The 23086-nt window shown below is 38.7% G+C and overlaps 1 protein-coding gene across 4 annotated transcripts in view; it reads left to right on the top strand.

Annotated features, from left to right (window-relative positions):
• Positions 1 to 23086, top strand: part of LOC127426870 (dynamin-binding protein-like) — an 84817-nt gene that overhangs the window by 36684 nt on the left and 25047 nt on the right. The window contains exon 1 of one of the 4 annotated variants that reach the window (XM_051673941.1): positions 5107 to 6979. The exons of the other annotated variants lie outside the window; for them this stretch is intronic. Coding sequence (XP_051529901.1) covers positions 5242 to 6979 — 1738 coding nt within the window. The 5' untranslated portion in view covers positions 5107 to 5241. Of the gene's footprint in view, positions 1 to 5106; positions 6980 to 23086 lie in introns of those variants that run through there. 4 annotated transcript variants of the gene reach the window in all.

The raw sequence follows: 23086 nt of genomic DNA, 5'->3' as shown, positions 1-23086 counted from the left end.
GTCATGATTGAAGATTTTCAGTGAATAATGACTACTTCCCTTACCAGTTTCAGACATCTATCTTTATTATGATTTAATAATTTACATTAAAAATAATTGAATAATGAAAAGCAAAGCAATATTTTATTTGCACTAAGACAATTACTTGCAAGTACTTTTAGCCTCACAACTCAGACAGATCTGATGGATGTGGTTGTGATTTAAAATTAATTGCCTCGTAATTGCCTTAGCGTGGGTATATTACTTTAGTGTGGAATGCTGGTCCTGTTGGTTAGACCTTTCCCACTTACATATGAAATACATTTTGAAACTATAGTGAGAGGAAGTGGTGACCAAGGGCCTCTCTTTAAGCCCTGTTACTGTTTTCCTCTCTCTCTCTCTCTCTCTCTCTCTCTCTCTCTCTCTCTCTCTCTCTCTCTCTCTCTCTCTCTCTCTCTCTCTCTCTCTACCTTTCTCTCCATATCTCTTTACCCTCATAATCCCTGTCTCAATCCAGCTTCCTTTTGGGGAAGTGGTAGAAATACCTCAGTAATCAGGGTTCTTTGGAGATCATGGGCACCAGTGGATTAAGAGCCAGACTTTGGAGCTCTTTGGTGCGGCCTATGGTGCGCCTCACGGCCCTTTTTGGCCATGTTCTTGGAACCAGAACCACACGTGTACCAGGTAAGACTTAGGGGCTTTTCACACAGAATACGCTCTTGCGTTTAAAAAAAAAAAAAAAAAAAAGCTAGGTGCAGCATAAAGGAATGGAGAAGAATACAGGTGTTTTAAGATGCTTTTTTATTTGCTGGTAGTTTTTGTATTAATATTTTGGTAAATCAGTCATACGAGTCATTCTGTACAAGTCTCTGCAAATTGCATGTACAGTAATTGTCCCAGTAGAGCCAAACCTCTTCAAATAAAAGCAATTTAGCAATTAACAAATTGACATGTCTAATATAGGAGCTGTATTCCAGGTTTTATTTATACTTTTGCATGCCATGTTTTTCTGTTTTCAACGTGAGACAAGTTTTTGACTTGATACAGCATCTTATAAACCCTGTGCTCATGGCACGAGATGCTGAAAAAGCAGCAAGATGAAGTTCAGTGGTCAAAGACGTCGGTATAGTGCATGTTTGCATAGAAAACCAATTCTAAAATGGTTGAAACGTGGCCTGTGTGAATGGCTCGTTAATAGGAGATGGATTGTGTATTAACTTCTCAGTATGTGGTGTAATAGATTTCGGCTAAGGATAATCTATGAACTTTTTTTTAATGTTTCCTTTCCATTCCAAAATTTATTTTGTGCTCCTTCGCTATTTTTGGCATACCGTAGTCAAGGCATTGCTCTTTTCTTTATGTGTGTTCATAGCATGTGACATCTTTGTGCGTCACACACAAATACACTGTTTGCACACAGCTGTGTACACATCTTCATTGATAAGTGTAACCTACTTCTTGCTAGGTATATCTATCTACTTTCAGAATAAGGGACAAGGAATTTCATCTCAAACTTGGATCATGTTTTGGACTTGATAATAGGATATAAACCTCTCAATATAAACCAAAGGATGGCTTGCTATGAATGATTATCAGGCACAATGATGCATGTCTTTGGTTTGGAGCAGTGCCCAAGGCATGCTGAATACCACCAGTTCTCTGTGATGTCTGTTTATCTTGGGTTAACTTCAGCAGATCTGAGCAACAGCATTTGTATACAGTATGTGAAATTGAATTTAATTTAAAGTCCTCTCTTTTCAGTCAGTCTTTTTCTTCTTTTTTTTATGCTTTTGTCTTTACTAATCAAAAGACCTTTTATGTAAGCTAGATTGGTGAATGTAAACAAGATTAAATTGATTTGTTACGCTTACACTCAGTGAATTACACATGCAGAGAGGTTCAAAAGCCTGAGTGCACTTTTTTTCTGCATTTGTTTTCATTTGTTTTAATTACAAATTATGTTTTCTGCATACCAATTTAAGTGAAAAGTTGAATTTAAAGATTCCCATGAATTTCTTCAGTTTTCGTTATTTTACTTTATAAAATATAAGGCATGGACTGGCATGTATATAATAATGTAAAGGCCATCTTATTTGCTTCAATGGAACAAGGAAATCTGACCTTTTGTACAATGCTGTTAACATTGTCAGTGTCACAATATCCTTATTTGATTATAACAACCATGAAATCGTAAATATTTGGTAACACTTTACAATAAGGTTGTATTCATTAACATTAGTAAATGCATTAGGTATCGTGAATAATGAATTGTTACAGAATGTATTAATTTGTTTATTTTAAAAATTGATACATTCGTTTTTTTTGTTTATTTATCATTACTATTGATTACTAACTAATACTATTTCATGTTAACGTATACAACTTTAAATGTAAATTAAATGTATATGTTTTATTAACATTACCCAATATTAATAAATGCTATAAAAGTATTGTTCCTTGTTTGTTCATTATTGTAAAGTGTTACTAAATATTTTCATTAATTTTATGTCATCAAATTTAGTTGTTTTGAATTTTTCAAAATCCTAAAACTTTCTTATATTGAGGTTTAAATTAGATTTTGAATCCCAGATTTTTTATGTGGACTCAGACTTTTGACACCCACTCTATAGTTGAATGATGCCAACAGAATTAATTAGTTACATACAATGTGTGTCAGGTCTAGACTTCCTTCAAACCCCAATCTCGTATTGAATCATCGTGCAAGTAGCAGCATTTCCTGATCTGTTTCTCTTATCCATTTAAGGGAGGTGTGTGTGTCTCCACATTCATCATAAAAGGGTGTGTTTCCCAGCAGGGAGGGCAGAAACAATGGTTATTTATTGTTACAGTATAGGGAGTCAAGAGCATATCAGCTATGTGGAGCCATGTTTGCTGTACAGTTGTTTTCAAGAGGTGGGAGGAGATTAATTTCTTATTTCATCATCTCTATAGGAATGGAAAAAAGAAATAGAAAAAAATTGGAATTAAGACAGGATTAGCAGTTATTTGACACAAGAAAGAGAGAAAGAAATGTTTATTTATTTAATAAAATATGTCCGTACATAAAATTTTACATTATAATTTATTATTATTTTTGTTTTGTTTTTTGTTTTAGAGCCAAAGATTTTATGTGGAAACAAATCTTCCCACAGTGAGATTATTGTAACACAGAAAGTTCTGTTTATGACGGGCGCAGTTATGCTTGTATATGGGATTTTGTGTCCCATTCCAGCCTTCAGCTGCCCTGTTCACCCTTGATCTAACTGGAACTGGTCTGTTTTGGTGCTCATAAAACGCATCAAGCTTATTTGTTTCCTTGATCTAATCTTTAGCACACAGCTTTTCTATGCCCGTCTCATGCATGAAACTATATTCAGGTTAACAGAAGGCTTTTTAAAGAGCTGCACGATCCCATCGCCTGCTGGAAAGGCTGTGAGGGAGCAGATGGAAGGCGGTTTTTAATAACAGAGATGAGAGGAGTGGTATACAAGACTTATGTCCTCACCTCTGTCTCAAGCATGCTTCTTATGCTGTAATTGCTTTTTGGATCCTGTTGTGTTCTATGATTACTTTGGACCAATAAAAATGTATGAGACAGGTACTCATTGAGAGACATTGCCTGTGCCTCAAATGCTTATGATCTAGAGGCCCAAAATGTGTCTTAAATGAGATTCATACTTTTTTTCTTAGAGCAACTGGTTTCACCTCCTTTTTTAAAAAAATCTTGGGACATTAAGAGCCACTCATTACAGAATAATGTTTGTTCACGTACACTTTCTGCCATTTGCATGCATCTATTCTTTTAAATATTAACCTAAAACATTCAACAGAATTTGATTAGCAATTTTTTTATGTGAATGCATGAAATGCATCTTTTGATGTAAGGCACCAGGTGTGAAATGTTTAAAAGTGAGTTCTGTTCTTAGTTTCAAAGGCTTGCACTTGTGTAAACAAACAAACTCATGTGCCTACCCTTACACAAGAGGAATGTCACTCTTGATGTCCCTGAAGTGAAAAAAACACTGTAGTTTCAGTCTGCCCTGTGTAAAGTAATGTGAGATCTTAAACACTGATTATCAAAATACCATAGTTCATAAAAAAAGAAAACAAGCAGTCAGGACCAGAAAATCTCCCATTCTCACTTTTCAACCTTAGCGTTTGTGATATCTTACATTTTAATCCCGTAAGTACTAGTAGCAAAACACTTCAGCACTTTTATTTCCTCTTTTAAACACATTTTCACAGTACTGGGATTGGTGTTCTGTAGCAAATTCCCTGTACTGTGTTCTGTAGTAAATCATAGAACTGTGTACTGTTTTGTCTTTACTGTTGAGGGGAGTGATATACTATACTGAAGCATATGAATAGCGGTTTTTTTCATCCTCGCGTGAAAAGATGCCATAGACTGTGAATCCAGGGGACGTCTTTAACAATGGCTCATTGTGGAGTATGAAGGCACTCATCAGAGTGTGGTGCTCTCTGGAATAATCGGCTTGTCAAACTTTCCCAGGTCATCTCGTTGAGACATGAATGCAGATTATGAAATCATGGGAACCTCACTCATCTGAGTATCAAACTAATGTGCATACATTGTTCACAAGTTACTAAACAGGTTCTGAATTATTATGAACAAGTTAGAGCAGATATGATTCTGCTTTTGAAAGAACAGATACTGCCAGGGTCTTCTTAGCTAATTTTTTTCTTTCTTGACTTTTTAAAGTCAAGTACTGTAGATTAGTAGACAGAGATTCAAGATGTTTCTTTTAGTTCCAAATTCAAAAGAGTTAAAATAGACCATACGCATCATCAAGAGGCAGATAAAGTTCTTCTCATGAGCATTGCTAAGTTTAAAAACACCTCAAAGAGGGAAGGCTGTGAATCCCAGCCTGTGTTTTCCTGCAAGCAGAGACTTCAGCCAATTGCAGCCTCCCTGTAATCCATTCATGTGACTGTGTTCAATGATTAACCCCAAATCCTCCCACTGGCCTCCCTCCATTCTTTCTGCCTCCCTCCCCCAGATCCTTTCCTCTCCTGTTCCTATTGGCTGAGTAGAGAGAGAGAGAGAGAGAGAGAGATTGAGTTTCTTAGGTCTAAACCAGACAGTCCTGTTTTGTCAGGCATCGGAGAAGGAGAGTTAGAGTGAGACAGATAGTTAGAGAGCATGTCTAACAGGTGGACTCCTCTAGATCTGGAATGTAAAGACTGGGGAAGCTAACACAGCTTGCCCTGCTTGTGGGAACAAAGTGAAGTCTCAAAGCCATTATGAAGGGACAGGTGGTCCTGGGACACCCTATACCATTTGCCCAAGTGCCTTGGGACTTCAGCAGAACTTCTCCCAAGAGAGGTAAGAGCGTGGAGGAATTGGTAAGTGAGAGCTGGGAGAAGGAGCGATGCATGGAGATGCTGCATTTTCAACAGCAGCAACAACTTCAACAGCAGCAGCACATCATATGCAAGCGGGACTTCAGACCTGCATCCGGACACTGGGAACACCAGGCCTACCTCGGACAACCCCTCGGACAAGCCAGTGGGTTCCATCAAACCTGCTGGGAGTACGAAGATTGGGACAGGGTCACTTATCGAGAGGCCCCTCCCCAGCAATTCTTCTATCAATCCCCAGAGGCTGTGTATCAGGAGCCCAGGAAGCCACAGGAATATACAGGCAATCATTGTTTTTATGAGTGTAGAGATGATGTGGATTACTCCGCCCACAGAGAGAACAGAGACTACGTTTCAAGCTCAAGTAGTAAGGAACTTCCTGGCCATGTGAACCGGTACAACTCTTGGGAATCAGATGATTACTGTGGAGAACGAGAGCCTTACAGTTGTAGAGATCTGTATGCACACCATTTCGACCATGAAAATGTGGACTACTACGATAAGGAGGGAGAAAATTACAGAGATGGGGACCGCAGAGGCCGGGATTACCATGATTTTAAAGAGCTAGATAAATATGACTGTTATGACCGTAGAGATAAGCATTATGACAGTAAATATCAAGAACATTATGAAAACAGAAAAAAGGACAGGTACAGATATAGAGAAACCGACCTGGATGATTCCAGAAACCGTGACCAGTATGATCGTAGAGAGAAAGACCGCTTTGAACACAGAAAAGGAGACCGCTATGACTATGTGGACTGTGAGGAAGGCCGTAGGAGAGGTAACAGCTACCAATATAGAGAAAGAGACTCATGTGAACGAAGAGACTATGGCCGATATGCACAAAGTAAAGGAAATTACTGTGACTACAGAGAAAAGGAGAAGATCCGCAAGGATTTTAGGAAAGCTGACTACTGTGACCATGGAGAAAGGGCAGATGCTGAACTTAGAGACAGAGACCACTCTAAATACAAGTCAGGTGACAACCTAGATGCCAAGGACAAGGACTGGTATGAATGCAAGAAAGAGAACCATAATGACCTAAATGAGAGGGACCGGTATGATTACAGAGAAAATAGCAAGCCTGAGAAGTGGTATTGCTTTGAGCCTAAGGAAAGAGACATAATTGATCTCCATAGGGGAAAAAAGCACTATCATGATTTTAGAGACGAGGATGAAAGAAACTTCTGGAAAGATGAACGATATGACAGTGGTGTCAAAGACTGCTACGAAGATAAGGGATGTGAGAGTGATCAGTATGACCAGAAAAGCTGGGAACAATATAGAGATCTAAGGTCTGTTTCAGAAGAATACAAACAAGAGGGTTACGATAGTGACTACAGCAGTGGAAGACACTGCAAGGAATGGGAAAAGGATGTTTATCACAAGGAGACACTCAGGGTGAGACGGTCTTATGAGGATCCTCTTAACCTTAGCTATGACCACAAGAACCAGGATGGTAATCATTTGGGTTCAGGAAAACTGGATGTGGAAAGTCAAGTTCGGACACGAAAGCCAGTTTATGTGGGTTCACTTGACAGGAACAGCTTCTATAGGAAGACAGCACCCAGCTTTCTGAGGAAGTCGGAGTATGCCACCAACAGGAAAAAGAAACCAGGTAAAATCTGCTCCACAAGCAGCAAATCCAGTACCATAACAATAAAACTATGAGTTCAGAACAGGGTCAAAACACACCTTGAGGTAGATATGGATGTTCTATGATGTAACGGAATTAGTTGAAAATGAAATAACAGAGCTATTAGTAAGCCAACCAACGCTGTATAGACTTATCCACATGGATATTGCCCATGTTTATAGCTAGCTTTTGACCTTCAGCTTTGCAGAGGATGTCTCAGATCAATACCACAGGTGCTGATCGTGCTGTCACCATCTTAATGCATAGGTATGCATGTCTGTGAGACTGGCTATTGAAGCTCTGAGTGTGGAGTCTCAGTTTCACTTGCGTTTTTCTTTTTGGAGAGGTGAACTTGGAACTGGTCGAACGGGTTATGTTACTTTTCTGAGTTTTTGTTGTCTGTCCCTTCACCCCTCCCTCTCTCTGTTTCTTTCTCTCTGTTCCTTTTTTGTCTTCTCTATTTTCCTTGGTAAACACTAGTCTTTGATAACCATTAGTGTTTGATGGGACTTTGATGTCAAACATGATAAAGAATAAGAAAAAACAATGAAAAACATCCACCAAGAGCCTTTCTTTGGCCCCCAAACATTATTTGGACACTTAATCCACACTTGTAAATATATGAATTTAATTGCATTAGATAAAATGTCAAACCAAGTCACGTTTATTTTAATAAAACAAGCTCTCTTTTCAAGCAAAAAGAAGTTTTTCACTGAAAGATGTTTGTTAGGGTCTAAATGAAAAAGCAATATTTAAACTGTTTAAAATTATGACATAAAAGTGTCTTTTGTGTCAAACTTTGTGGAATAGGTCTGTAGTTAATTAAATGAAGGACACGTGGTTAAACTGCCAGGACACCTGTTAAAAAAAATTAGAGGAACGGACTTCATTCTCAGAATTCTGAGAAAAGGTCTAGCATCATTTGATTTCAGATGACACTTACTTTGATGTTTTGTTATTTAATCCAATGAAATTCATGCATTTGAAGTGTGGCTTAAGTATCCATATGCTTTTGGAGTCACTGTACATCTTTACTGTTTACATTATGTCTGCTCCTTCAGGTTTCTCTGACAGTATAGAGCAGCAGAATGAAGGGTCCTGCCCATAGCAATTTCATCAGTGTGATTAGCTTTCAAACATGAGGCGTCAGTGTTTGCTTTCATTGTCAGGGTTGGCGATTGGTTCTTGCAATAGGTGTCTCACAGGAAGATTAGTTTTGCCAGTGTCATGTCTGATACAGAGCAGGTGGCTAGTTCAGCCCAGGGTAATCCTCTATAGCCCAGTGCACCAGTCAGCATCTAAAGGGGGAGGAGGATGACAAGAGTCTCAAGGGGAAATCTCTACTCTACTATTGAGTTTGGGGCACTATGAAGAGAAGGCCCAGGCTGACCCTCTCTGATTCACAGTGTAAAGTTATCGGTTTCAAGCTTGACAGAATTGTACTCCCCCCTCTCTTTTGGTTCACCTTCAGTCTTTCTTTGTCTAATTTTGTAAATGTTCCTCATGTAATCAAATCAAATCAAATCACTTTTATTGTCACACAACCATATACACAAGTGCAATAGTGTGTGAAATTCTTGGGTGCAGTTCCGAGCAACATAGTAGTCGTGACAGTGATGAGACATATACCAATTTACAATTAACATCAGATTTACAACACAATTTAAAATCTAATATACACATAATTACACATAACACAGTATACAAATAATAACATACAATGTACAGTATACAATTCACACAATATAGAATACACATTATACAATAAAAAAAAGTATATATAAAATATACAGTAGGTTGTATTGTACTGTATTGACATTCAGGCTGTCGGTTGATAGTAAGTTGCCAGTGTGTTGTTAAGAGAGAATATAATATAATAATAATAATATAATTTATGACAGTCCGGTGTGAGATATAAGAGTAAGAGTAATAAAGTGCAGTGCTGATGTATTTTGATCGTGGGAGATCAAGAGTTCAAAAGTCTGATTGCTTGGGGGAAGAAGCTGTCATGGAGTCGGCTGGTGCGGGTCCTGATGCTGTGATACCGCCTGCCTGATGGTAGCAGTAAGAACAGCCCATGGCTCAGGTGGCTGGAGTCTCTGATGATCCTCCGAGCTTTTTTCACACACCGCCTGGTGTATATGTCCTGGAGGGAGGGAAGCTCACCTCCGATGATGTGTCTGGCAGTTCGCACCACCAATAGAAAGTGTGCTGTCTAATAGCAGTTCCTAGAGATATCAGTGTTGGTGAAGTTACTGAAAGAATGTAATCCACTACATACTATATACTTTTAAATTAAATTACTTCTAATTACTTTTAGGTCTTATTTGTATTGTTTGGATAAACTGCAGCTTTCAAGCAAACATCTAGCCTTTTTCTAAACAACCTCTTGTTGTTATTTAGGATAGGTGCTGGTTGTGACACATCAGTCGTTAATCAACAATCAAGTTACTTGTAATTTTAGAGTTCATTTGTTGCTAACGATCTCACACTGATGATTATTTGCAAATTGTGTGTGCATGTGTACAGTATGTATGTGTTGGTGTGCCTATAATCCCTGTGCAGCTGGCCATGCCAGTGGGCTGGAAGGGGATTAGGTGGAAACCTTCAAGCAACCCTCACACAACATTTGTATAATGTTAAGTCAAGGGCCAGCTTGGCAGACAATAGCCTCAAGTCACAGGCTGAGGAGGTAATTAGTTAGTTAATGTAGGTCAGGAGCTCTCATGCACTCCTTGGAAAACAAATGCTGGAGGCCATGCGATTGCTTTCTGCCACACACCATTGCCTTTGCCCTTGACTTACTGCATTGTTTCAGAATATTTACTATTTGTTCAGAGGATTTTTTTTCTTTCATGTGTTAAACTAGCCCCAAACACAGACTGACATAGACAAGTGTGCATATATTGTATGCCATGTTTACCTACATAGTTTTGCATCCTACAGTCAGTAGCAGAGGTGGCACCTATTCAAAGAGAAGAGGCTCATGCCCCCTCAGTTTTGAGCCAAGTAAAGTTTGACTGCATCTTTCAAAAAAACAAAAAATTATTATAAATTATTTGGTCTGTCCAACTGAATCACACCTTTCACAGATAATTTGCTTTCAAATTCTGAACATTCTGTCAACAGAAAGTTCTACCTTCATCTGGCCATCTTTATATTGCTCAAAATTTGTATGACCGAAAGTCCAAAACATTTTCTACGCAAGTACATGAATTCAGACGCTTATAGCTACGCAAGCTCAATTTTGTGCATCGTTGCATTCCAAAATAGTCAGACCGCAGTTCATAACACAACTTAAGTACAGGTTGCATTCTTGAAGTTGCCGCAAGGTGCTATAGCAGACATCTATATGCTATAGCTTCTTCTGTGAGTTTTCTCATTGAAGTCAACGTGATGGCAGAGCAATAGCTTGAATAGAATATTGCTGAGCAGGTAGGTTAAAGTCAATATCTTTATAGCAACTTAACTGAATAACAACACATCCAGTTAAATGGCACAGACTTTTCAAAGTAACTCTTATCACGTGGACCGCGTGTTTGCAATGCGTTGGCCCAATTATATATTAGGTCAGGATTTGAACATGGGTCACCTTGAATTCTAAACAAATTTACCATTAGTTAAAATTTGTTTTTTGTTTTTTCTGTGGTCTATGTCTGATCTCATATAGGGCACCAAGTGAGACAGGACTGCCACTGGGTGCCCACTAAAAAAAAAAATTGTTACATGATGCCTCTGGTCACAAGTGTTTCAATTAGGGATGCACGATATTGGATTTTTGCCGATATTTTCCAACTCATTTTGGCCGATAGTCAATACCGATATACATACAGGTGCATCTCAATAAATTAGAATGTCATGGAAAAGTTCATTTATTTCAGTAATTCAACTCAAATTGTGAAACTCATGTATTAAATAAATTCAGTGCACACAGACTGAAGTAGTTTAAGTCTTTGGTTCTTTTAATTGTGATGATTTTGGCTCACATTTAACAAAAACCCACCAATTCACTATCTCAAAAAATTAGAATACATCATAAAACATTTTTAGTGAATTGTTGGCCTTCTGGAAAGTATGTTCATTTACTGTATATGTACTCAATACTTAGTAGGGGCTCCTTTTGCTTTAATTACTATCTCAATTTGGCGTGGCATGGAGGTGATCAGTTTGTGGCACTGCTGAGGTGGTATGGAAGCCCAGGTTTCTTTGACAGTGGCCTTCAGCTCATCTGCATTTTTTGGTCTCTTGTTTCTCATTTTCCACTTGACAATACCCCATAGATTCTCTATGAGGTTCAGGTCTGGTGAGTTTGCTGGCCAGTCAAGCACACCAACACCATGGTCATTTAACCAACTTTTGGTGCTTTTGGCAGTGTGGGCAGGTGCCAAATCCGGCTGGAAAATGAAATCAGCATCTTTAAAAAGCTGGTCAGCAGAAGGAAGCCTGAAGTGCTCCAAAATTACTTGGTAAACGGGTGCAGTGACATTGCACCCCAAATCATCACAGACTGTGGAAACTTAACACTGGACTTCAAGCAACTTGGGCTATGAGCTTCTCCACCCTTCCTCCAGACTCTAGGACCTTGGTTTCCAAATGAAATACAAAACTTGCTCTCATCTGAAAAGAGGACTTTGGACCACTGGGCAACAGTCCAGTTCTTCTTCTCCTTAGCCCAGGTAAGATGCCTCTGACGTTGTCTGTGGTTCAGGAGTGGCTTAACAAGAGGAATACGACAACTGTAGCCAAATTCCTTGACACGTCTGTGTGTGGTGGCTCTTGATGCCTTGACCCCAGCCTCAGTCCATTCCTTGTGAAGTTCACCCAAATTCTTGAATCGATTTTGCTTGACAATCCTCATAAGGCTGCGGTTCTCTCGGTTGGTTGTGCATCTTTTTCTTCCACACTTTTTCCTTCCACTCAACTTTCTGTTAACATGCTTGGATACAGCACTCTGTGAACAGCCAGCTTCTTTGGCAATGAATGTTTGTGGCTTACCCTCCTTGTGAAGGGTGTCAATGATTGTCTTCTGGACAACTGTCAGATCAGCAGTCTTCCCCATGATTGTGTAGCCTAGTGAACCAAACTGAGAGACCATTTTGAAGGCTCAGGAAACCTTTGCAGGTGTTTTGAGTTGATTAGCTTATTGGCATGTCACCATATTCTAATTTTTTTGAGATAGTGAATTGGTGGGTTTTTGTTAAATGTGAGCCAAAATCATCACAGTTAAAAGAACCAAAGACTTAAACTACTTCAGTCTGTGTGCATTGAATTTATTTAATACACGAGTTTCACAATTTGAGTTGAATTACTGAAATAAATGAACTTTTCCATGACATTCTAATTTATTGAGATGCACCTGTATCTCTTTTTTTTCCCCTTTGTTTGGAAAGAACACCAAGTCTCTCCTGTAGCAGAATTAACCGTTTACTCTTATTGTAATAACCTACTTGTTGCAGATGAAGACAGAAAAAACTCCAATTCAACCTAAAATTTATAGGCTACTTTACAAATGCACACATTCACTGACTAAAACAAGGAAATGACTTCAACTTGGGCAAGATGTGAAACATGACTTTTTTTTTTTTTGTGTTATGTTTTCAAACAACACAAAATATGTTGTGCTCGAGAGCACCAAGCAAAGGCAGCTTAATTTAGACTTCAGCTAAACATTTATTTAGAGAACAATGAACAAGGTTGGATAAACTTGAACAGTGAATGAGCTGACTTGGCCAAGCTGCACAGCTTAAAGCTGGGTCACCAGCAGCACTGTAATTTTAATTTAAGAATATTTACTAAATGAATTCAAAAATAGGAGCATACTGTGGCTACTTTAAACTGTAAAAACAAAACCAGAATCAGCTTTATTGCCAGGTATGCTTACACATACAAGGAATTTGTCTTGGTGACAGGAGCTTCCAGCGCACAACAATACAATACAGCAACAAGACTGTAAAAAATAAAATAAAAATGGAATAAAACAAAAATTTAATAGAAAATAAAGTATATATAGAATACACAATAAGACAAATACACACATATATATATATATATGTGTATATATATATATATATATATACACACACACACACACACATATATATATATACATACACACACATATATATATATACATATACATACACACATACACATACGTAGTGCAAATTTAAATACAAATCTGTTATATAGTGCAAGGGAATGTAATGGCAGAAGAGGTAGAATGTGTTGGATAAAGCCAATGAATGATGTTTAACAAAAAAAAAAACTGACTATAGCCTATTCCTTATTAAGCAGAGGTAGGTTTTTCTGAACAAAAATCAGCATCTCTGCTTTTTCGCCATCAATGCGATTCCTTTTTTTCGTCCATCACATGAGAGTCTGCGCTAAACAGGTGTTCGCTGTCAATGCTTGTGCTGGGTGCACTGAGGTATTTGCGTGCTGCATTTATTTTTTTGGGAGAAATTTTATTTGCCAGAAACATCAATAACGAATGATGATTTAGTATAATTTTTAAAGGCTTATACCATTGCCTACCTGTAAAGGTTTCGGTGTTGATTTGCTCTTCCAACAAGACATACTCCTCCAAAATACATGTCCAGCAGTGATGCTGTTCAGGTCTTCTACTCTGGTGGATCCTCTGTGTTGGCATCTCTGCACTGAACATCACTGCCCATCATTTCATTCACGACTTTAAGCAGCAGCTCGCGGGCACTCCTCTTCTTATCCTTGTCAAAATAACGGTCTTTGTATCGGGCATCGAGCATGGTTGCAACTAAATAAAGTGGTTTGCATTGCACACCATTGAAATGATTACTGACTGCTTTCAGTAGGGTACTTTTGGCTATCTACACGCCTCTGCCTGTGTCACTGCTCTTGCCAAGCAGCCGTGTCAGTGCCATAACAGCAGGAATCACATCAGCTGCAGAGGCCACTGCAGAAATGATTTCGCTGGTCAGCTGCTCAAAGGGGGAAAGTAGTGTGATCATATTTTCAAGAATTCCCCATTGATTTGCCGTCAAAGATGCAGGAAGTTCAAATTCAGCTGTATATGCAGCTAGTGCCCTCTTCTACTCAACCAAGCTTTGCATCATGTAAAACGTTGAATTCCACCTAGTTATGGCATCTAGTTGAAGTCGTTTTATTGGCATCCCGAACTGCTTCTGTATCCCTTGTAGGCGACTGCATGCAAGTTGCGAATGCCTGAAATGCCCCACCATTCTCCTTCCTAAGGCCACAACATCCGCAATGCTGCATTGCGAAAGGACATCTTCATGCACAGTCAACTGCAGCATGTGTGCCATTGTCTCATAGCACTACATGCACCTTCTCTTTGGGGATTTTCCACTTCTCAATCATCCCTTCAAACACGGACGCAATCGTTGCTGCTGTGTGAGAGCCCGGGCACTCTTGCGAGGGTAGAATCGCCTTTTTTAAGGATGAAATTCTTGTCAATCCACTGGGCAGTGGGGCTCAACATACTGATAGGGCTTACACTTGATGTCCAGATATCCATTGTAAAGCTCACAGAAGTGACATCAGTGAGGAGCTTCTCTATATATGGACATAGATGACACTATATAGTTCAGGTAAGGCCACATCTGAAAAGTGGCGACGGATAGGCATAGCATACCTTGGCTCTAAGTAGTAAATCAATCTGTGAAAGCCTACATCTTCCTCCACGCTAAAGGGTTGATTGTCAAGAGCAATCATTTCAATAATTTTTTTGTTGAGAGCTTTTGCGTGGTTGCTGCTGATTTTTTTATTTTGTTTCGAGTTTTCACTGGCGCTGTTTTTTCTTTTCACTTCATAAATAGGTAATGATAGAATCATGTTCAGGATGGCGATTCTTAAGATGCATCCCTAGTTTTGATAATTTTATGGCTGCCTAGTTTATCAGTGCTCTGACACTGCCAGATCTGTGCTGTTCAAGGCTTGAGGGTCTGTGACAGTGGACATGAGGATCTATGATTGTAGTAAAGATCATCTTTGTGTAGCTGTAGAGAGAGCGTTCACGGTGGAGCTGTATATCAAGTCTTTCTTTTTGTGCTTAGACATCTTGCTGTGTCCCTGTAGGCGCCCTGATAAAGGGGCCCGGGGTGTTAGGATGCGTGTAATTACAGCATCTCTGTAATGCTAATGTCAGCTTGTTTAGGGGATTATATAAGGCTAAATAACTTAAACTGCACAATTATGCACTTTGAGTCATGAGCATGATCTTATCAGATTCTGAAAACGAGGAAGGTGTGGGAAAGAAGTGGTTTTGTGAACTTGATATGCAGGCGTAGCATGTAGATTAGCTGGGTTAATGGTGAGATTTTGATGATGTTAAATGTGATGTGGGTAGATTTTACAAAGTATATGCCAGTGTTTTTGATGAAAGACAACTCTTGGTTTGTCCACAACAAGAGTAGACGAACTAACTTGTTGCCAGCTGACCGATAATAAGGGTGACTAGACGTCCCGGTTTACACAAGACAGTCCCGGTTTTACGATATGTGTCCCGACAATTCACAAATGTTTTGTATATTTCTTGATTTCTGCTATTAGATTCACCGCCTCACTTAGGGATCCTCAGTATCCTTGTATCCATCTCTGGAATCAATTGTGGTTCTCAATAGGATGACTTTGCAGAGAATGAAAACTTAATTAATTTACCTGTACTTTTATTTTAAAACTTATTCCAGCAAATAATCTTTTTGCCATAGCAATAACTTCACCCACCAATAGATGACAGGGGAGGGTTTGGGAGACCTGTTTGAAAACAAGCATTATTTTTGCAGTTCCATTTGGGGACGCTAGTGGTGCAGAAATTACACAATTCTGCTATAAGCTGTAAGTATTTAATGTAAAAAATACACACTTCATCTTTAAACTAAAAATATGACAAAAAATATTGGTATCTTATATCTAGGGTAATATCTGTTTACCCCATTGATTAATCATAAAAACTTTTTTAGGTACAGTAGTTGGTATTTGTGATTCAAGTACACTTGTAGCCAAGTGTGTACTTTGGTATCGATTTCAAAGCAATAATGGATTCCTTCAGAATGCTTAGTCTAAATCACTTCACTAAAGTTCCATTTGACATTCTTGTTTATTACTTTGCATAATTACCACAGAGGAGAGACCTTTTAGGGTGTCAAAATTTGGAGGTGACATTTAAGGCTACAATAATTCATCTGTTCTCACTCTTATAGCAAACAGGGACATCAGAACTATCTTTATTAAAATTTCCAAGTAAAGTTTCCAGGTAGGATGTTTTGAAACAAATATGAGTCTGAGTGGATGTGGAGTGGTTAGTCAGAATGCTTGCTCACGTTTAGCAGCCCTTTGAACAACAACAAAGAAAAAAGATTTAAAAACAATAACAACAGATTTCTACACCAGAATACAGTTGTGCTCAAAAGTTTGCATACCCTTGGAGAATTTGTAATATATGTACCATTTTTAAAGAAAACATGAGTGAGCAGGCAAAACACATTTCTTTTATTTCTTATGGGATTCATATTTAACTGTAGGTTATAACAGAATGGCACAATCATAAAACAAAACATGGTAACAAAGAAAAAAATGAAATGACCCCTGTTCAAAAGTCTGCATACCCTTAGTTCTTAATACTGTTTATTTCCCCCTTTAGCATCAATGACAGCTTGCAGTCTTTTCTAATAATTGTCTATGAGGCCCCAAATTCTTGCAGGTGGTATAGCTGCCCATTCGTCTTGGCAAAATGCCTCCAGGTCATGCAAAGTCTTTGGTCGTCTTGCATGAACTGCAAGTTTGAGATCTCCCCAGAGTGGCTCGATGATATTAAGGTCAGGAGACTGTGATGGCCACTCCAGAACCTTCACCTTTTTTTGCTGTAACCACTGGAGGGTCAACTTGTCCTTGTGCTTAGGGTCACTGTCATGCTGGAAAGTCCAAGAGCGTCCCATGCGCAGCTTTCGTGCAGAAGAATGCAAATTGTCTGCCAGTATTTTCTGATAACATGCTGCATTCATCTTGCCATCAATTTTCACAAGATTCCCCATGCCTTTAGAGCTCACACACCCCCAAAACATCAGTGAGCCACCACCATGCTTCACAGTGGGGATGGTATTCTTTTCACTATAGGCCTTGTTGACCCCTCTCCAAACATAGTGCTTATGGTTGTGACCATAAAACTCTATTTTGGTCTCGTCACTCCAAATTACAGTGTGTCGTAAGCTGTGAGGTGTGTCAAGATGTTGTCGGGCATATTGTAACTGGGCTTTTTTGTGGCATTGGCGCAGTAAAGGCTTCTTTCTGGCAACTCGACCATGCAGCTCATTTTTGTTCAAGTATTGTCGCATTGTGCTCCTTGAAACAACTGCGTCTTTTTCCAGAGCAGCCTGTATTTCTCCTGAGGTTATCTGTGGGTTTTTCTTTGTATCCCGAACAATTCTTCTGGCAGTTGTGGCTGAAATCTTTCTTGGTTTACCTGACCTTGGCTTGGTATCAAGAGATCCCTGAATTTTCCACTTCTTAATAAGTGATTGAACGGTACTGACTGGCATTTTCAAGGCTTTGGATGTCTTTTTATATCCTTTTCCATCTTGTTACGCAGGTCTTTTGACAGTTCTTTTCGCTCCCCTTGGCTCAGTATCTTGCCTGCTCAGTGCATCCACGTGAGAGCTAACAAACTCATTGACTATTTATACACAGACACTAATTGCAATTTAAAAAGCCACAGGTGTGGGAAATTAACCTTTAATTGCCATTTAAAACTGTGTGTGTGTCACCTTGTGTGTCTGTAACAAGGCCAAACATTCAAGGGTATGTCAACTTTTGATCAGGGCCATTTGGGTGATTTCTGTTGTCATTATGATTTAAAAAGGAGCCAAACAACTATGTGATAATAAATGGCTTCATATGATCACTATCCTTAAATAAAAGATGTTTTTTTTTTTTTTTTTCCATGATCAGTCATGTTTTCAAAATCAATGCCAAAATTTCACAATTTCTGCCAGGGTATGCAAACTTTTGAGCACAACTGTAAGACTGAGAGATGAGAGACTCAGAGTGTGTGGTGTTACTAGAATAGTTTGTAAAGACGTTGTAACAAGCACTGTTTCTGTTCTTATGTAATAGAATGGGAATAATTGTTTTATTTAATTTTAATAATACTTTTTAAGCCCTGCAATTTGCGTAGGATTTTACACAATGTCTTTTTCATTAATAATGAAGTATTATTTGGGTGACTTGCTTAATACTAATTCTGTTAATCTGCCTGAAGGATCTGGATATTATTTGTTAAATGAATTATTCCTCCGTGGCTTGCAAGAACAAGGAACTTGAATTTTACACAGACTTGTGTTCACTCACATACAATGTGTAACTTGCTCCCACACTTACTCTCAGTTGTCAAAGGCATCCATGATAGCTGGGCGTTCTTATGTGTACTTTGTGTTGAACACACAGCCCTGATAGTGTGTATGTGACCTTAAACTAGACAGGGACACACAAACAGCTCATTGAACACAGTCAGACCATAAAACACCCTTGAGTTACACATTAATATCAGTGTTATTGTTCTTTTTTTATTTCACAGAGTCATAAAATTGTGTTTTCTTAAGAACATTTTGTTTCTTTTGTAATACAGTTGTTCTTGCAATCTGGCCTAATTGGTTGACTTTGTAGATTTAAAGCTGGAGTGTGAAATAATTCTGTTTATTTGTTTAAATACTTTTACCTGTCCCTGCTTGATATGCAGAGACAACTATTAGTAAGCCATATGTAGGATGATTTCTCAAAAAGGTGTAAACACTGTGGTTCTGTGGTACATTTTTTCTGTTTGTTTGAAAATCCCAACCAGCCCGATTCAGCAACATTGTCCCAACCAATGCTATGAGTTTGGGGCATGACTATCTGTTTATTCGTCAAATGGCAGACTGGGGGAGTTTTTGGGAAACCTGTTTGAAAACTGTAATTTTTGCAGTTCCGTGTGGTGACCCTAGTGGTACTGAAATTACAAACTCCAGCTTTTTTTAAAGATTTATTTTAATCATGTTTATTGATAGACCAATACTGTATATCAGATAATCCATTTCACTATTTTGAAATTATTGGCATTGGGTGTTAAACATGCCCGTTTGTCTGATTAGCAGTAGTGTTAGCTCTCCCTTTTGCCAGTTGCAAAATCTATACCGATAGCAACAAAAAAATTTTTAATGTCAAATATGTTTAGTGAATTTTGTGTAAATATTGTGAAATCATCATATTGGAATTGTAGCCAACCAATAGACTGAACGTTATTTTAACAACATTTTTGCAAACTGAGTTTTATGTGCTGCGTTATATGTTTCGCCGCAGGTTCCTGGTAAAATTAACACTAGAGGCGCTACAAAAACTTAATACTTCATTTTATTCACTGTTACACAAATCACAACTACAACAGCTGATTATGACTTTATAAACACCTATTTTCTATTACTCCCACACTGCTATGTTATATCGAAACACTTTTACTATAACACAGAATTTGAAAAACGACACATTTTAACGCTTGCATTACAGACCCACCTACATTTACACACTTATTCCAACGTGATTGGCTTGCGTGGTAGCTCTTCCGATACAGTGTTAGAATTTAGACTTGGAAGTCCGTGGTTCAAGCCCAGCCAAACACGCCAGCTGACACATGAGATGAAAGAACGGACACTAAATGACATGATTGCTTCAGAAATTGTTTTCACCACAATTACAAAGTACAAAAAAATGCATAATATTTCTGAATTTTTGGGAAGAAGAAATTTCTAAGCGCTAAATCTGTTTATAAACTAAAACGCGCTGTGCACGGCATGACGGAAGCCCGCAGGGCACAGCAGCTCTCATAAACTGCCGCCGATGTCCTCTCTTCTCTAGCTTCTTTAAGACTTTCTGCCCTGTCACTATACAATAACTGTAATACTGTGATTTTCTGCATGTTTAATTTTATTCTGGAAAGGAGCCGTTCATTCAGGTACGTTTAACCACTGATCAAACTTGTTTTTAAAATAGGCAATGTTTTAACTGTGTCAAACATTAACACAATGTAGTTTGACATATATGTGGGGATATCTTGTTTACTTGCTACTATGTGTCTAAAACAAACTTTTTATATACCTTAGAAAGATACAGTGCCAATAGTGTTGGAAATTGACGGGGACGCAGGACAAAAATGCCACCGAAATTGACAAATTCAAAATATGGGGGCAAAAAGATGCCCACGCAATGAGTTCCCATTTTTTATTAATGATATCTGATATAGTTACAATTACATATACATTGCATATACAGTGCAATCTTCTTTTAAATTTCAATGAACATAATTTTTTTTCACTGCCGCCTGGTTCCTCACACCATTGCTCACACAGACGGGTCTGCTTCTGTCAATCCACATCAGTTCGGTATTGTACTCCCGCATTAAACTCCGTAATCGTTCACCCCTCTTGTTCAAAATAAACTGTCCTAGCGGGTAACACTCACGGTGCTGTACTGTACTTCCCTGCCCAGTCTCACCCGCTAGAGGCCAAAAGTGTGCAAGGGATGGATGATATATAAAGAAGGTATAAGAAATCTATGTAATGTAACCAAATGCTACAATTTACTTAAAATAATATCTCAATATGTTAAATAACCATAATGTTAATTAAGACTTTATTATTAGAACTGTAATACATATACAGAACAACCACTTGTAGTGTTTGAATCAATCATATCTCTCACTAAACTGTGTGAAATGTTTATTTTTGCCTTATTTTATTCAGTTGGCATGTAGGAGGTGATAATGGTTTACTTAATCTCGTGGATAATTGCTGCAATTTCATTGAGGATAAATTTCCTCCTCTTCGATATTGCATTATATTAGTTTTGTACAGTATGTTAACTTAGCCAAAATACTTGGACATACATGAATGAGATTAAACCTGAAATATGAATGTGTTTCAGTCACAATGCACATTATGTAGTTTAGAGATGATTTATAGACATTTGGAATGTTACAAATGGCTATTTCTATTTAAATAAATTTTGTATTCTTTTTCTTTTTTTTTTTTTCGCCCAATTTGGAATGCCCAATTCCCAGTGTGCTTTTAAGTCTTCGTGGTCGCGTAGTGATTTGCCTCAATCCGGGTGGCGGAGGATGAATCTCTGTTGCCTCCGCGTCTGAGACAATCAACCCGCGCATCTTATCACGTGGCTTGTTGAGCGCGTTGCCACAGAGACATAGCGCATGTGGAGGCTTCACGCCATCCACCGCGGCATCTGCGCTCAACTCACCACGCGCCCCACCGAGAACAAACCACATTATAGCGACCACGAGGAGGTTACCCCATGTGACTGTACCCTCCCTAGCAACCGGGCCAATTTGGTTGCTTAGGAGACCTGGCTGGAGTCACTCAGCACGCCCTGGGATTTGAACTAGCAAACTCCAGGGGTGGTAGCCAGCGTCTTTTACTACTGAGCTACCCAGGCATAAATGTTGTATTCTTAAAATGTTCTGTTTGTCCAAGAATCCTCTTGCAGCAATGCAGGTCTTTGGCATTTAGAAGCTGGTAGTTTAGAACCTGTGAGGAGTCTGTTTCTCAAACTAGAGACTGTGATTTACTTGTCTTTTTGTTGTGCATCTGGCCATCCACTTCCCTCTCTATCCTGGTTAGAAATAATTTTTTCAAAACAGTAATGCATGGAATAGCCTTCATCTCTCTAAAACAATAGACTTTAGGAGAAAATAGAATTTCAGGAGAAATATGTTTCTTTTTGCCTATTTTTAAAACCAAAATTTGACTTGCAAGTATAAATCAACTTGTAAGAGAATTCAATACCTCAGCAAATGGGGAAAAAACCCACTGTATTGTGATTTGCGCATGGTAGCGCAACCATTTTCAATTGGTCTAATAATAAGAACATTTTCTTGAGTACCAAATTAGCACTCTAGACTTCTTTTGTAAGGAATAGATGACACAGTATATGTTTGCCATTACAGGTAAAGAAAAAATTGAATAAACCACTGATTATGACACCATTTCACTCACTTTTGGTGCCCCCCACTGGACATTTAATGATACATTGGATGTGTAATGGAGGATGTAATTTCATTTAGCAAAAATGTTGCCACGGTCACGTAATGTTAATGATAACAGGCTGATTATAGCGCACTTCTGCCCCCTAGATATTAACTGGCATTGACCAATGAAAAACGCATATCGTCTACTTATCATGCTTGTAATTGAATGAACTCAAAGCTCATAAAATGAAATGAGTGCCCACCTGCTCCTGCTCTGGTACACCTGAACAAAGCATCACACTTAGAAAAGAAATACTGAGAGGCAAAGAGGCCTTGGCATTGACAGATCCTCAAGATCTTAATGGGATTCAGGCTGAATAGGGTGGGGCCAAGCCCCAAGGGGCTGGTCACTCCCAAAATGTGAACTAGACCTACCCAAATGAGTTGGCAATGCAGTGTGAGTGTGCAACAGCAACATAATTCCAGCTCCAGGCTTTAGTTTGCAGATAGCTTGGGCTATGCTCACTCAGTTGTGTGTGATGATGCTGGTTCCCATGCATTCAGATGGTAATGTGAGGACAGAATGAAGTTTGTCTCCTCGAGAGAGCCTTCCATGTTGATACATGTGGGATAGAGCGATTCAACTCAAGCTTTAGAAGAATGCACTGCCTGTGTCCTCTGTTGTGTGTGGCAAGGAAGACAAGATGTTTGAGGGGTAACAGGTGGGTCCTCTCACACTCTTTGAATGCTGCCGATGCAGAGGCGCCTCAAAGTCTTTTGAAGGGAAACTGTATAAATTGGTACTGGAGAATTGGTTCAGGATGATTTGCAAAGTATTGGTTAAAGTGGTGTTTTTAATAGAAAGTGTTCTGTTACTAGGCACATTGGCTTTTGCCTCTTGGCTTTGAAGATGAGCATCATGTTTAGTTTGATTAGCCATGACAGCACTGAGGCCTTATCAAATCAGTGTGCTTTGCTAATGTTTTTATAGTGTGTGAACTTCAAAAGGCTTCAAATCTTTATTCTCTGAAAGTCTTGCACAATTTTGCTTCAAGTAAATAAATCTTGCTGACAGATCTCACAGTGAA

The sequence above is a fragment of the Myxocyprinus asiaticus genome, chromosome 36, assembly GCF_019703515.2.
Source record: "Myxocyprinus asiaticus isolate MX2 ecotype Aquarium Trade chromosome 36, UBuf_Myxa_2, whole genome shotgun sequence".
Lineage (NCBI taxonomy): Eukaryota > Metazoa > Chordata > Actinopteri > Cypriniformes > Catostomidae > Myxocyprinus > Myxocyprinus asiaticus.
Note: the sequence above shows the minus strand (reverse complement) of the source record. Positions and strands in the feature narration are given on the sequence as shown.